The sequence below is a fragment of the Cotesia typhae genome, unplaced genomic scaffold, assembly GCF_013202065.1.
Source record: "Cotesia typhae breed Kobodo isofemale line unplaced genomic scaffold, CoteBio_Ctyphae contig_23, whole genome shotgun sequence".
Taxonomy (NCBI): domain Eukaryota; kingdom Metazoa; phylum Arthropoda; class Insecta; order Hymenoptera; family Braconidae; genus Cotesia; species Cotesia typhae.
Window position 1 is genome coordinate 3,805,443 of NW_027423729.1, and position 16,338 is coordinate 3,821,780.

General features: G+C 29.3%; 1 protein-coding gene across 1 annotated transcript in view; it reads left to right on the top strand.

Moving 5' to 3' along the window:
• Window positions 1-16,338, top strand: part of LOC141524802 (inactive tyrosine-protein kinase 7) — a 29,491-nt gene that overhangs the window by 376 nt on the left and 12,777 nt on the right. Inside the window, exon 2 of the mRNA XM_074238885.1 lies at window positions 11,899-12,201. Within this exon, the coding sequence (XP_074094986.1) occupies window positions 11,899-12,201 (303 nt within the window). The remainder of the gene's footprint in view (window positions 1-11,898; window positions 12,202-16,338) is intronic.

Sequence of the window (16,338 nt, forward strand, 5' to 3'; positions counted from 1 at the left end):
TCGACCACACGCACGTATATTTTCTCTTCTCTCTTTGTTTTTTAATTTTTGTATTTTTAACGTGTGTGTAAAACAGACATATGTCCGTGGAGTCGCTATATCTCTACCTTCCAATTAACACCAAAGTAATGCACTTTTTCCCTCGCGTTATCGCACTAGTATTTCCTCCCTTTAGCTTCCCCTCGTTCACTTTCCACTCATGCATTCCTCTGATTCCCACGTTATATTTTTTTACTCTCGTCTCTTAAATTCTATCATATACATCGGGATTTTTAGATTTTTTACGCGGTAACTAAAAAAGACTGCATTATTAATTAGTTCTTATCCTACTGTACTATTTTTTTTTTTTTTATTAATATTATTTTAATTTATGAAGCAATAATAATAATTTTTAATTTATTATTATCATAATAATAGACAAAAAATATTGTTATTGTTAATTTATTTATTATAGTCTATTTTATTCTAGATAATTTAAAATTATAATTAATTATATGAATGATAGATGCTTATTTTTTTTAATTTATATTAGGGAGAATTGTATTATATAAACGATTTAAATTTATAAGTATTGAATATTTGAGTTAATCATAACTAAGTGATTTCTCCATTTATCGATTTAATCTATTTTGAGATTTTAAAGGAATTGAATCACTTATGGAAATTTTGGTACTGCACAAACAAAACTAAACTAAAATAAATAATAATAGATTTATAATAAATTATGGTTGGTAATATTTAATGTTATGTTACTTTGATCTGATGCACTGAAAAAAAAATTAACTTCAATCAAGAGAAATTTTTTAGTTTAAGAATTTTTCTACTCAATTCAAAACACCGCAAAGCAACAAGAATCGTAGTAAATTTCACTATTTAGTTTTTTTTCTTTATAAAATTAGCTAATGCGAATCTTTAATTTATTTTTAATTGATTCATTCATTCAATGTAAATTGTTTTTTAAGCTTCTTAAGAAAGTGTAAATGATACTTTATAAAATCTTTGATTATTTAATTATATGAAGACGATCGAACTCGTAAAAATGAGACTGAACTTTTTTTTTTATTTGTTGTTATAGAAAAACTGAAAAATAAAAAAATAGCTAGTATTTCATTTCTGAATGCTAACTTTGTATAAACTACTTTATTTTATCGATATCATAACAAGAAAGTTTGAGCAAATGTGAAACTTCTATAAAAATAACCTGTCAAAAATATAAATATAAATATCCTTGTAAAAATATACTTTTAAAAGTATTCTAATGTAAAAATTTTTAGTATAAAATATTACTATAATTCTATGAATTTTTTTTTCTTTACTTTTACAAAGCTACTCTTGATAAGAATGTTCTTAATTAAAATTCAAAAATTTTCACTCTCGTTATAAATTATGAACTTCTAAATTATCAAATGAAAAAAAAAAAGTTTCTAACTTCTCCAAATTTTATTTTAGTCTGTCTCTTCTATTGACATTTTCTTAATAATTTATCTACTCCACGATCATAAAACTCATTTAATGTCGTCTACATTCATAAATATAAATAACATTTATTTCGGAATTCATCCAAAGTCTCTGCCAAAGTAACTTCAAGCGGAAGTGAATCTCCAAAAAAAGCACATCAATATTAACCATACTTCTATATGTATACATCTATACCCATTTACATTCATACCATATTAATAGGCAATTAAAAATCACATGAACTTGCTCCAGAATAAAATTCAATAAAAGTGATTGATGGGCTTAATAAAGCGAGAGTTCACCCAAAAAATGACCTCGTGATTTCTCAGTCAATTCGTGTCCTATCGACGTTAGTTAGGAGAAAAAGAAAAGGACAGAAAAAAAAACATAGATGAAGAAATGTGAAGCAAAGTAAATCCGTAAACCGGTTTTCACAACAAAATAATCTCATCACGTGCGACTAAGAGGTTGCTCTTTTATTTGCTGTAAATTCATTGATATTTTAACGCTCGGTATCTTTATTTCATCCGACTCTGAACTTGTATCTAAAATCAAGAGATAATTTAAACTTGAACTTAAAGTTAATAAAAAAAAATAACAATAATAATATTAATAATAATAATTATTTTAACCGTCTAATTTATTTTCATTTCTATACATTAGCTATTTATTTTTCTCCTCTATCTCTTCTCTTCTTCTTTTTTTTTCTTTTATTTTTACCTTTTGCTCATTTCTGCCGATATACATTCTAAACCCCACCCATAAAACCGGTTAATCACGTCATCGATTTCAGGATATGACCTACAGATTTCAAAAATCGCGATCCAGATCTAGACACAGGGACTTTAAATGATGATGATTATTATTTCATGGATTTGTACATTTTTGCGCATGTAAAATCTCCTCCTTACGGATACTGACTAAGAGTAAAGAGTTAAGAGTAAAGAGTGTTGTATGGTATAAAGTATATAAGGTATATATTTATAAAGTTCATTGGCACGAACCCACTATTCTATTCGCTGCTCGCTGTTAAATATTTTTCTTTATTTCTCCATACTCTTCCCGGCCCTGTACTCCTCCACTCACTCCTCAGCCGGTAGATCCGCGAGGAGTGAGGAGCCGAGTCTTTATATATATAATCTCTTTGACGTGCAAATAAAGCGAAAAATATTATCACGATTTCTCTCCCAGACGTACACACTCGTATATTCGACGTGCTAATCCAGCATAAACTTCCTCCCTATTTTTATATCCTCGATTCGTAAATTTTCACAACCCTCTGGTATTACAACCCTCACTGCTTATAATAAAAGATATTTTACATTTTATATTTATATATATTAACTTTCATTCTTTTAAGCAAAATTTATAACTACTAATCTATAATATAATTGTTTTACTAAACACTGGAGTGCATTTTCCACTTTTTATTACAATCATTTATCATTAATCATTATAAATTCAAATTTTATCATTATCAGTCACAATTACACGCCTCATAATGCAAAGCGGTTATATTAGTAGAAAATTAGTAGAAAAAAAATGTTTAACTCGAAAAATGCCTGCAGAATTTAAAAAAAACATTCGGAGAATTTCACTCCCTTTTTTTGCGTAAACAAAAATTAAAGAGGGCAAGATCAAAGAGGAGGAAATGTATGAGTTATTGATAATTTTAAACAAAGCTTTAAAATAAGACTTCAACGCTTTTGATTACATAAATATCAAGGCTCAAGAATTTAATAATAAAAACCATCTGGACTTTTTTTTTTATATTATTCATAAATTTTTTTCGAGCTCTAATAAATTTCACTTAAAAATATTTCCTAAAAAAAAATATTAAAAAGTTGTTCAGAGGGTTTTAATAAAAATTTTCGACCCGATCTGGCTGTTCCGCCATAAAAATAATTTATAAGATGAATTTAAAATGTAATCAATGCCGGTATGAAAACATAATGAACCACCCGTCTGGGTATTACGGGACGGGAATAGGAATGAATATTTAAGCTGAAAAAAATAGCCGACATGTGGTATGACGCGAGGGAGAAGAATATCGCCAGGAATCAACATCGACGTCCATATCAGGGTACTTTTATTTAGGATACGGAGCATAAAGGATCGAGAATCTCAACTCTTACTTAAACTATCTTCGAGGCATCCATCTTGGATCCGGGTGCTCCTAATTACACGTCTCGAGTTCGGATGAAATCGCGGTACTCTCCTGGCCATACCAACGCGAAATAAAAAGAAATATAATAGTCTAATATAGTACATAATCACTAGGGTGCTTTTTTTTACGAGTTTTTTTTCTCCCAACTCAAGTATGAAAAGTTTCACTCGATAGTTCTCAATAATTTTGAGATTAAAAATAAACATCTGGCAGTTTTTTAATTTTTATAATAAATCAATTATGACAAAATAATTTTTTTTTAATTCACATTTATAATTTTTTTTTTAATTTCTACATCTCGAATTTTTTTACTAAATTTTTTTTATAATTATACAATTTTTTTGCGAATCAAAAAAAACTATCAATTTTATATCATGTACAAGTCAATGAACAAATCCAAAAAGAGGATCTTTTATAGATCATTTAATCCTGAGTAAAACACATTTTAGTACAATACGATAGCATGAAATGCGGCTGAGTTATAAACATTTGAAAAAAAATCTGAGAGGTATATTTTTAAAAAGAAATGTTTCCACGCTCTTGAAAATTTTTTAATGTTAATATTAAGGGCTCAAATTTCATCTTTCATTCTGGACATTTTTAACAAAATAAAAAAAATCACTCTCCCCTCGGTTCTTAGTCATTATACATGAACTTATAACGTCGGCCAATTCATTTTTTTTCTCTTTTATTCTTATTCTTACTCTCATTTTTTAGCTTAACCTTTTCTCAAACATACCATATACTTACTTCGGTCCCTCTCTACGTTATATTACTACTTCACACTCCATTCTGCATTTGCATTATATTATATTATTATATATATGCACTCCTTTCCTCCGGCTGAAGCACCACTAGGACTTCTTTGTCCAGCGGAGCTAGCTGAGATATTCTATTTTGCACCTTACGACGTTATTCAGTCGCTTGCTTCGAACAAAGTCGCTCGACCGCCATCAGCGATTTATTTTTTTAAAGCAACTTTTTTAGCAAAAGGAACTACCAAGGAAAAATTACCAACTAAAAATATTTAATAAAATAACGACGAAGCAATTGTTAACCGAGGGAAAAATTGTTGAGAACAAATGTTCGGGTTCAGTACTCTTGAAAAATAATGCCGTTTGTTTTTTGAGTGTATGGAAATATGTATAGTACAACCGTATTATTATTTATGAGGCCAATTGTGACACTTGTAAGCTCAACTGAAATAACATCCTGATAACAGTTTTTTTTTTTTTTAATTTTTAGTTTAACTACTACAATTGTAATAATAATTATTTCATTTTTTTTTTACTTTACTATCAGAGTAATTATTTTTTTTGCGATATTCTTTGTAGAAAAAAATTTTTAAGTTTTGTGTGATAACTTAAAAAATATTAAAATTACAAAAAAATTTCAAAGGACCTTTTTTTAGAATTTTTATTTTCGTACAAAAAAAATTTTTTTTGAATTTTTTTGTATCTTCAATATTTTTGAATTTCACGATAATTTTTCATTAAATTTTTTATAAAACTCCGATTTAAAAATATTTCCTTAAAAGAAATAATTTTTTTTGTCAGCTGGTGACCAAAGCACAAAATGTTTGGATCAAACTTAACTCGGATATTTATAAAAAAAAAAAAAAAGAAAAGAAAAACAACGAATGTGATGAGGGGATTCATAGCAATCTCAGTAGTGGATCGTAAAAGTAGTACTGTTAATACTCAAGAGATATTTTCAACGTCAAGTGACACCGTATATATACATGTATGTCTTGATGTGTGTACATTTTTGACATTTCTTACTTTTTCCATTATGTTCACGCTTGAAATAATAACACGGATGCGTCGACGCGTTTTTTTCCCAGACGATGTAAACATTAAACATTTTTTAATGGCAATTATTCGAATGAACTTTTTCAAAATTTTAAATCTTTTTAAAGTGGTGAAAATTTTTAATGAAAATTGAAGCTTCCTCGGTATAAATAAATAAACTTGATTAATATGTACAAAATAAAATCGTAATTAGTTGTAAAGGTAATATTAAATATTAATTAAAAGACAAGTCTGACAGCAATCTTATAAATGCTCTATTACATAAAGTTTATACTTTATTTCATATTATATATTAATAAATGTAAATGTCGAGTTAATATTTGAATGAAACGTAAGTAACTTAATAATGAATACATAATTGGTATGAAGATCTCTTAAAAAGCGACTCGGTTTACATTTTAAAATTTAAAAACGTTAAATGTATAACTCTGTCAAAGAAACGTTGAAAGAGCTTGCTACATACATATATAAGCATAAATATGAATATAAATGTAAAAAGACTCGGACTTTTATTTGGAAAGAAGCAATAAATAAATAGAAGAAAATATGTGTGGTGTTTGGGAGATAAATGTAAAAAGTATATTATTTTGGACGAAGCGCAATTTGGTGTTTAAATTAAATATTAGTAGATACGCCAATTTGTTTATTTTTTATGAAATAAATGAAAAAGTAGATTGGGCTGGACCGGAAAAAGCTGCATCCTCCAGATATAGATGTTATCTCTGACACTTTAGTATTTATGACTCGCCTCTATAATCTTTATGTATATATATATATATATATATATATATATATATATATATATATATATATATATATATATATATATATATATATATATTTAGTTGTGTACAAATATATAAATATTTTATATCGGTTCTCTGTACTCACAAAGAGTTCATCCCTCGTATCGCGTCATATCATCTGAAACTATACAAACGCTTATCGACTTAACTGCCTCTTCATTTTATAACTTTTGACTTATAGTACAATAGTCTTTACTCTTCTTGATATTATATCGACCTTTTTAACATAATTTTGATTAATTTTTTTTTATGAATGATAAGTATCACTTTATACTTTTTTTTTTTTAAATATATTCATTTCAAATAATATTAATGATCCATTGTAAAAATTTTGCGGAGTGTATAATTTCCAATTGATTTACTCCGAGATTAAAATTCACTCAAAAGACAGACTTAATTCAAATTATCAATAAAATTTACTTCCCGGTCTTTACTTTTTTTTTTTCGATTAAAACTAAAAAACTGTAGTAGCAATTTCTCCCAAAATTTTAATTTTTTTTTGTTCCACCTGTGACCCCATGATGATAATTATAACAATTTTTTTTATTCAAAAGATAAAAACAAAATTTTTAATTCAATTGGAATCATAGTAAAATAGTAAATTCAATTAAAAAATAAAACCGATTGTTGTTAATTGATTAACTTGTAAGCGGGAATTCAACGAGTAAATTATACTCCATACCAGTAATTGGTGTGTATAAAAACATTTATAATAAATTCATTGGCGGAATTGATGAATGTATCGAAAAATTGATCGATTTAATAACGAGGAAACGTGGAGTAGAAGTGGGAATAGGAGTAGATGCAGACTGAGAAAACCGTATTATCGATAGTATAATGTACCGAGTAGTTTAACATGAGGGTAACTTTTAAATAATTGCATTACTTTTATAATTTTAACGTGGAAATTCGATCGGATAATCAGAATACTTGTCTATATCTACTCCGGTATGGTTAGGCGGTACGACAGACTCCTCATTAAATTCTCATTAAATTTATTTTTTTGCTCCTTTATAACTCACACCACTCAGCCCAGTCTATTCTGCTCTGGTACGCGCACTCTGTCTAAATATACATACATACATACAGACCGGTACTACTACTTATTCCGGAGATGAATATCACGTGTTATTTTCAACTCTCTTAGACACTGTAATAATACTCATGAGTTTTTACAAATTAAACGCGTGTATATATCTATACTTATATATAGTAATTAAAGTGCCGGGGATAGATTTTTTTTTCACTCGTTAATGTTGTCTCATTTTATTTTATTTTTTAACTCTATAACCTTAACATTGCTTTTATTTTTTTTTTATTATTGTAGAGTTTGTCATAATTTACTTGTAATTTAAGAGTATATTTACATATCATACTAAGTATTTCATAGAAAAATTAGTAATGTGGAACTTTTTTTTGTACTCTTAACAATAATTTTTTTTTTAAATCAATTTTTTTATCCGAAAAAAAAAAATTAGTGACAAAAAAATGAAAAATTCTATTTTCTATAGAAAAATCTAGCTATTAAATTACCATTAATTTTTTACGACAACTCACTTTAAAAAAATATAATTGTAAAGAAAATAATGTAGAAAAATTACCCATGCAATTTACTGGCACGTTAGACACGAATAGATTATCTTGAACGTGAACTTGGCGTGAGACACTGCCGCATCTCTGAATTCTCTATTAAATATTAAGGATGAACATTCTGAGCGCTCTGCTTTTAGAATTTTAAAATTTCTATTTAACTTTATCATAAAAAAATTACCATCGCTCCAAAAAAACGAATTGTTTTTTTTCTAAATTCAATCCAACATCGATTTCAAAAATTTGCTCCAAAAAAACTTGTAATAAAAAATAATAATTCCACCAATATAAAAAAAAAAAAAATTTAAACATAAACAGAAAATCCTATGAAGCAAAAAATAAATTACAAAACTCAAACTTCTGAGATATATTTAAATGACCTTTTCAAAAACTCCTTACTCATGTTTACTTAAGTTCTTACTACGTTTATTACAAAGGAAAAGTATTCAGGTAAAATTTAGCCCTTTAAAGTTTCACTGGGCCAGAAAAAAATGTCCGAAAATCCTCAAACTTAAAAATCATTTTTAAAAATTCAAAAATATTAAAAATAAAATACAGGGGTAAGTCTGCAAGCGGTAAATAAAGTTTGAGGATATAAGAAGCCATACACATACATATATATATATATATATATATATATATATATATATATATATATATATATATATATAAATATATATACCTGGATTTTAGAATTAGGCGGGTCTGAATACACGCAAACAGAGCGAGTGGCGAGCTCGTATGGAGAAAATAAAATAAAAGAGCTAGTATAGAGCAACACTAGGGGAACTCGGGACATGTCGTCTGATGGATTTATGGCCCAGTGTTAGTTCTGGACTGAGCGAGCAGACCCCGTGCTGTTGTATATTACACACATATATATTCGCATCCAACAGCCAACGGTTTCGACGACTAAAAACTAAAACTACCACTCTCGCACACTAACGCAAAATCACGGCTCACAGTCCAAATAAAAGCGAGTATAAGAAAAAACACAAGAGTGAGGAGCTACCAGATAAAGATAAAAAGAAAAAAAAAAATAAAATAAAAAACGGCAAAGTTAAAGAGTGGAATCCTCTCAGACCAAAATTTCAGTTCTGTTTCTTCCCTGCATACTGGACCCTTATAGATACTTTTATTATTTTGTTCTTTATCTTATCTCCTCAGCTCATTCGTTCCCGCTCGCTATAAATGTATTGGTTAAAACTGGTGTGCGATGTACCGACTAAAAGCTAGAATCGAGAATTTAATCCAGAGCAAACGAGTCGGTTCGATCGGTAGCCGCCTTCTCGTTATTCCGGCATCGCAAAAACAATGGACAAGAAAAAACTCCTCTAATGCTATTCTTCGGTCTCATCGCTTTTACCAGCAGTATTGTTTTTAGTTTTTATTTTTATTTTATGGGTAGAAAATTTACCCCCGCCCTTATTTTTATCCCGCACCTTTTTTCAGGGACATTGACATCGAGCGATTCGACACGCGGATAAAAACCCTCGGGCCTGCCAGAATAGAACTCATATATCGGATCCGTTACGATCGTAAATCGTAATGATGAATAAAAGCCATTTTTGTGCGACGAGGGGTGAGGGGTGCCTCGAATTATGGGTATTGTACACACACGAGATGTACATGTGGGGGATAAGGAGAACAAGAACAGTATGGAGTTCTGATGAGCGCCTCAATAAACTCAACAATGCTTCCACATTAAGTTTTCGGTTAACAAACTCTGCTCATTGCTTCTGCAAATGTTTAACCTTCTTTAAAATATTTATTATTGTTGTTATGATTATTTTTTGTTGAATTTACTTTAGTAGGATGAAATATTAGCTTAAAATACCTCGTAAAATTTTTATTACAAAATTATTAAGTTGAAAATGTTAAATAGCCAAAGACGGATGTAATATATGTTGAATTTTATTTTTCAAGAAGGCGATAAAATTTTATAGCTCAGATTTTTCTACATGTTGTGAATTTGAATTTTTGTTTAAAAATAAATAGCACTATTCTGTTTCTTAAAAAATACAGAATTTTGTCTTTTAAAAATTTTTAAATTAATGCATATAAATTAAAAAAATTTTAGGGAATTTTGATAATATTTAAAGTTTCAACATTGTATCTCAATAATTAAATATCTAAAACTATAAGTTATAAAAACTTCCATTCGAATAAAAGTTTTAATGAGCAGTTTTTTTTCTAGCGGTCATTTTTTTTTCGTCCATAAAAATGGATTAGATAAAAAAGCCTTTTGCATATATATGTATAATATATAGAAGGTACATCAACTCACTTTTATTAAAAATGAGAAGTGAGTCACGGTCAGAGTCTACACGTGTGCCATTATATAACCAATCAAATAAAAATTCCTTTGTTATTGTTATTATACATCTCGACACTAAATTCATTTTAGAAAAATAGTAAAATTTGTAAAAGTTTTTAAAAATTATTTTTGAGTAGAGAAATAATACATTACGTGCCTAGGGAGGAAAGTAGGACATTTTCAACCCCCGCTTTTGTCACAACATCGCGCGGGTTGAAAATGTTCTACTATCGTCCCGTGGCGCGTATACTATTTTTCATCATACCAGGACCGAAAGTTCGATAATAATTCTACAAAATAAATAAAGACAAATGAGGTTAAAATAAATATATAAATTTACATAAAGTTCAATATTTTTTATACTTAACATACTTATTGAAGTAAATCTTAAATTAATATTGAGATCTAGGGATAGAATCTCGATGGGGTCCAGGGGCGGAGCCCCGGCGGGGGTGGGGGAGGGGGCCCCCAGTCGCTAAAAACAAATAAAAAGTTAAAAAAAAAAAAAAATCTTCAATCTATTGTAATTTTTAATCTCGATGCTATGATTAATACTAATCATGGTTCTCAGCATCGACCAGCGACTCCAAATTGTCGGGGGTGCCAAGGTTTTAAATAAATCTTTAAAATATACTAATAAAACATCTTCATTGATTAAATTAATACGATTAATACGAACTGATAAATTGATCGTAGCAATTTCTGTAGCGTTGCACAGATTTTGAGGGTGCTAAATTTTGGATAATTTCAGCAGCTTCCGCAGCAATATTTCGTCGCACTTCTTCAGCTTCAGACTCTTTAGATGAACACTCCGATGAACTCATAATTTATTTTTTTTATGCACAAGTTTGTTTATTAAGTGATATTTTTATTTAAATTCTCGTAAAAATTACAAAAAACTTTAAATTTATATAAATAATTTTAATTTTTTATCATATTATTGTATTTAATATTTTATTTAATTATTCTGTTTATATAAGTGAACAAATTTTATTACTTTTAACTACACATATAATTAAATTATAATTTTATTGCCGCGTATATAATAGTGTTGACAGTAATGTCACGGGAGGAAAACTAAAACAAAAAAATACAGTAATTGAAACTGTCACTAATTGTGAGCAGTCTGAAATGAGTAACTTTCTTCATGTAAGAAAACAGAAGAAAAACGAACTTTCGGCCTCGGAATGATGAAAAAAATTTTCTTAATTCAAAAAACTATTTTTGAAGACAATAATCAACTTAAACAAAATCAAATTATTTTAAATGAAGAAAAATTTTTTGATTTAAAAAGAATTTTACTTTACAAGATTAATTTTATCTTCGTCGTTAATTTTTTCAATTAAACTAAATTTTTTTTCCGTGCTTAACTCCAAAAATAAAAAACTGTTCATTTTTTCGCGTTGCTCAGACTAGACATTGTTCCGCTAAGAGACTGCGGTATTAATGACAAATACGTGGAACAAATCTTAGAAAATAAACATTATATCTGAAGAGTAAATAGCAGTATGTATCATTCATATCCCTGGGAAATATGTTCATGTTTGATGTTAACAAGAGAAGTGAGTCTATATTCCCAAGCAGCGCAGACTACACTGGAGTATGTGGAATAAAAAATAAAAAATAAAAAGGAAACTTGAGAAGAGTTCATATGTTTACTTTTTCTCATCATAAAAAAATTATCCAATTAAATTTAAGTTAATTAAAAAATTACTAGCCAGAAATTAACAGTGTTGTTTTTTATTTCAGTCGGACTCGCTCTTGGACAGGAAGGCGGTTTATTTTTCTCGGTAAGTCCGGCAGATCACACGGTAGTAGAGGGCTCTCCGGTACGTTTGCGTTGCGAGACCGAGCCGAGTGTGGGTGTAAAACACACGTGGAAACTGGAGGGCCAGACTCTGGCACCCAGTCCGCGTCGTCATCAAGTCGGCGGGGATCTCTACATCACTAGAGTAAACAGGATTCTGGACAGTGGTAATTTCGTTTGCGTTGCATACCACGAGCCAACTGGATACAGCATTGAGAGCTCCCCTGCTAAAATCGACGTTCAATGTGAGTTTAAATTTCGCTCTATTATTTTTCCATTAATCCTGTTTTTTTACGTCATTTATTTCCAAATTTCAGAGGAATAACACGTGTTATAAATTATTTTTGTCAGTTTATTAACAAGTAACGGGTCATTTGCAAATATTGCATGAAATATGCTGATAAATTTTATTTTGTTTTATAAATTGGAAATTTATTTTCTGGATGTTGTGTTTCGACAATACGAATTACGAGTTTATGATTTATAACAGTTATCGGTGAAATTTTTTTGAAAGAAAAAAGTTGAGCGCAATACAGAAATTTTAATTTTGGTTATTTCAAATTATAAATGTTTATTTTTTTTAGCAAAGATATAAAAAGTTAGCGAATTAATTTGGAAAAAATTTTAGGACAGAATGTAAAAAAAAAGTTGAAAAATTTATTGAGTTGTGAGTTTTATTTCGTCTAGGATGGCAATAAACTCATAAGTTAGGTGTGTCGTGTCACTGACTTTTGTAGAAGGGAACAGACAATGTAATATGCTTATACGTATTTAGACTCTTTTCACACAAAATAACATTAACGATTAAAGATAAATATTTTTTAACCAAGAAAATTATTATTATTAATTTATATAAATCAAGAAAAATTCTTAAGGTCAAAAAATTTTCTGCCTGATTGAAAGCTTTAATTAAATGAAATTCAAGTTTTGAAAACTTTTACAATAAAAAAAAAATTCATTCAATTGAAGAAAAAAAGTCTAGAACTAAAAAAATAATTAAAAAAAATTTTTTTGCTCTGTATTAAACAGAAAAATTCTCAAACTAAAGTATATTACAACTTGTCTGGACCCATAACTTGTAAAAAAATGAATCTCAAAAATCCTTCTGAAACCTTCACTAAAAAACCATCTAGACTATAAACCTCAACCATAAATATTTAATAGAAACCATAAAATCTTGAATTTTGACCATGCAAATTGTGTATCAAATAATATCGATCCTTCGTGACCTCGACCCCATAAATTTGAATAATTTCCGTGCCTTTACCCTCTATTACAAGATCCATCCCCTTTCATGTTCTTATAAACCCTTTTAGAAAACATTTATATCTTTAATTTTCTCTCAACGGTAAAAAAAAAACCCGACTAACAGCTTTCGCCGAAAAAATCCTCCCCGACATCGGCGAACCTGCCCAATATACAATATATGTCTATAATAAATAAAGTTTATTCTATAGATAGAGGAGGTTCGCGGTCCCTGTCCTCTGCTCGTCATTACTGGTACACGCATGCGTCTGTTTATTCCTCACATATGAACATGCATATATGTCGGATGTATACCAACAATAGAGAGGAAGTTGTTGAGCGTGAAAGCTGCTGAAAAGACAAGGACGAATAGAAAGGGCAAGGGATGGATTCTATATTCTACGTGCTATAATGTAATTTTAGCTGTGTAATGTACAAGGATGTATTATACCTATAGAAGATGCAGAGGCTTCACTTCATCCTTTGTATGCTCATATATTTATATATATATATATATATATATATATATATATATATATATATATATATATATATATATATATATATATATATATATATAATATGATGTGTAACAATGACTGTTACATTGATACAGTGGTGCAATGTACTGTGAGTTGGTGCGGGCCCAACCCCAAATGTAGTACGTAGGTACAGCATAATTAAAATCGCATCCCCAGTTATATTATGGACAAGATTTTGAGTCGCTGTGCAGACTATAAATGAGTGTCTCGATTTACCGTCTACAAACGAGGATAACGCGAAATAAAAGCGAGTAAATTACTCGGCTCATATTTCCATTGATGTTTTGTCTGCTCGTCTCTTATCTTTGGATTTTAGTATTTAGCGTGTAGTGTTATATTATGTTATATTATATATCGCGTATCACACCTCCCAACAATGAGGATATCTTTTAGTGTCATTGTCATTGTCATTGTCTTTGAAGGTTCTCAAGGCAAGCTATTAGTGAGTGAGAAAAAAATTAATTGTTCAAGTTCCGTGTTTTAAAAAGCCAGAAAATAAATGCCGCCTTTTTTATCATCTATACTTTTTTACTTTTTTCTCAACTAAAGGCTCTTATTTATAATACGAGAACGAGTTTTATCTTTCAACTTAAGAAACAAGTCTTTTGTTTCAAATTCTTTTTTTTTGAGAATACAAATCAAAAAAAGCGAAAAAATAAAATTATTAAATTCTTTCTTTTTTCTTCGGACTAAAAAAATGGTTCGGGGAAAATTAGAGAAAATCCTCCACTTGTCGATCATTTGGGGGTGTGATTACTGTTACACACTTGGTACTTGATACTCTATGTTACAAAGACTGGAAAAAGTTGCTGACTATGGGGCCTCGCGGCGGTCTCTTTAATCTTATGGATTACTTGAGATAAAAATGTGTACTCACTCTGAATAAATGCATTATTTTTCACGCTCTTAATCACTTTGTCCGAGTATCAAACACTTTCATTTTTAAACAGAGTACTTACGCTCTTAAGTTATCCTGCCATCTGATATCGAAAAATTTTCACTTATGAATTGAGATAATAAATTTATATTATCCTGAGTAGAAAGATGTTTTACACTTGATGGGCTTAAAATTTAAGATTATATATTTACACAGAATAAAAATTAATTTATTAAAAGTTAATTTGTTTTTCAGTCTATATATTTATAACATACTTGTTTGAAATTCAAATTTATCCGAGGCGAATAATACTTAAAAAAATTTTTTTTTAGTTTAAATAAAATGAAATTTAATTAAATCGTTAAAAAATAAGCGATAGAATTATATTTGAAATTTTTTGATACATCAATGAGCATATTAAAGATTTTCCGACAAAATATCTTAATTTTTTTTTAATATGCTTCCTTTGATAATCAAAAATTAACTTAAAAAAAGAAACAAAGCATTTAAAAAGCAGTTGATTAAAAATTTACCAAAAGGAGCATGTCGATAATTATCAACCCCTCGATTAAAAAGCACAAAGAAAAAAATTGAATTAAAAAAATATAGCCACGCGTCCGCGAATAATTTTGATTTTATCGAGCGTCCTTAGCTTAAACTCGTGCTTGTGTTTGATAGGGCGATGATACATCAAATAAGGCTCTACATAGGCCGTATCTCTACAAACATAAACTATTGGGGTGTGAGAGTCCCAGGCAGTCGGTCAGCGATTCTACACTACTCGTATATGTATTATAAAAGCACACCAGCCAGTTTACCAGTTTGCCAGCGTAGCGCCAAGTAAAGCCCTGCTATGTTTAGTTTGCTTATTCTCTCTGTTTTATTATACTGGCGCTTTCTCCCTCGAATTATCTAATTCTCGAGCTTCTCACAGCTCGAGACTTGAGAAAGAGATAAAACTATATTGCAAACGTGCCCCGCGTTTATATTCGATCCGAGCGAATTTCGAAGGGGACATTACAGTTTGTGTTGAATACCAAGCACACATGTGTTTAAAATAAAAATATGTATGCAAATCCCAATACAGCACGTAATTATTTTTTGCTCAATTTTAAACTTTGGTAACTGCCTAATGTAAGGGAGAAAAATATCCTTGTTTAACATATGTTCTTATTTAATATATTTTCATAGTCAATATTTGATTTCAATTTAAATATATAAAAAAATATAATGACAACAAATTCCATCAGGAAATTTGGTAACAACTTCCCGATTTTTGAAAATAATATCTTTCCTCAGGAAGTCGAATAAATTTATTTTCATTTTCCCTCGATTATTTTCTGGCGTCTCATCGCGCTGCAATCTCCCCTGTATACAAATAAATCAATCAAAATATATCACATAAATTGTCATATTCATTTAGACAGTGAATGACTCTTTCGGAGATGACTGAAGCCCTCTCACAGAGACAGAGCTGCATGCTACACACTGAAATTCTGTGTCTTTTTGCACAAATCTCCTATAAATCATACAAACATACATACATATGTGTAGAGATATACATCTAGAGCCGGGATTGGATGCCGATGTATAATATCACTTTGTCAATACATCACATGCCTATCAGCGGGGTTTTACATATGCGGTCGTTCACAAACATCCACGTTTTCTTTCATCTAATTATACAAATATTTGTGTAACTCGATATCGATTATCGC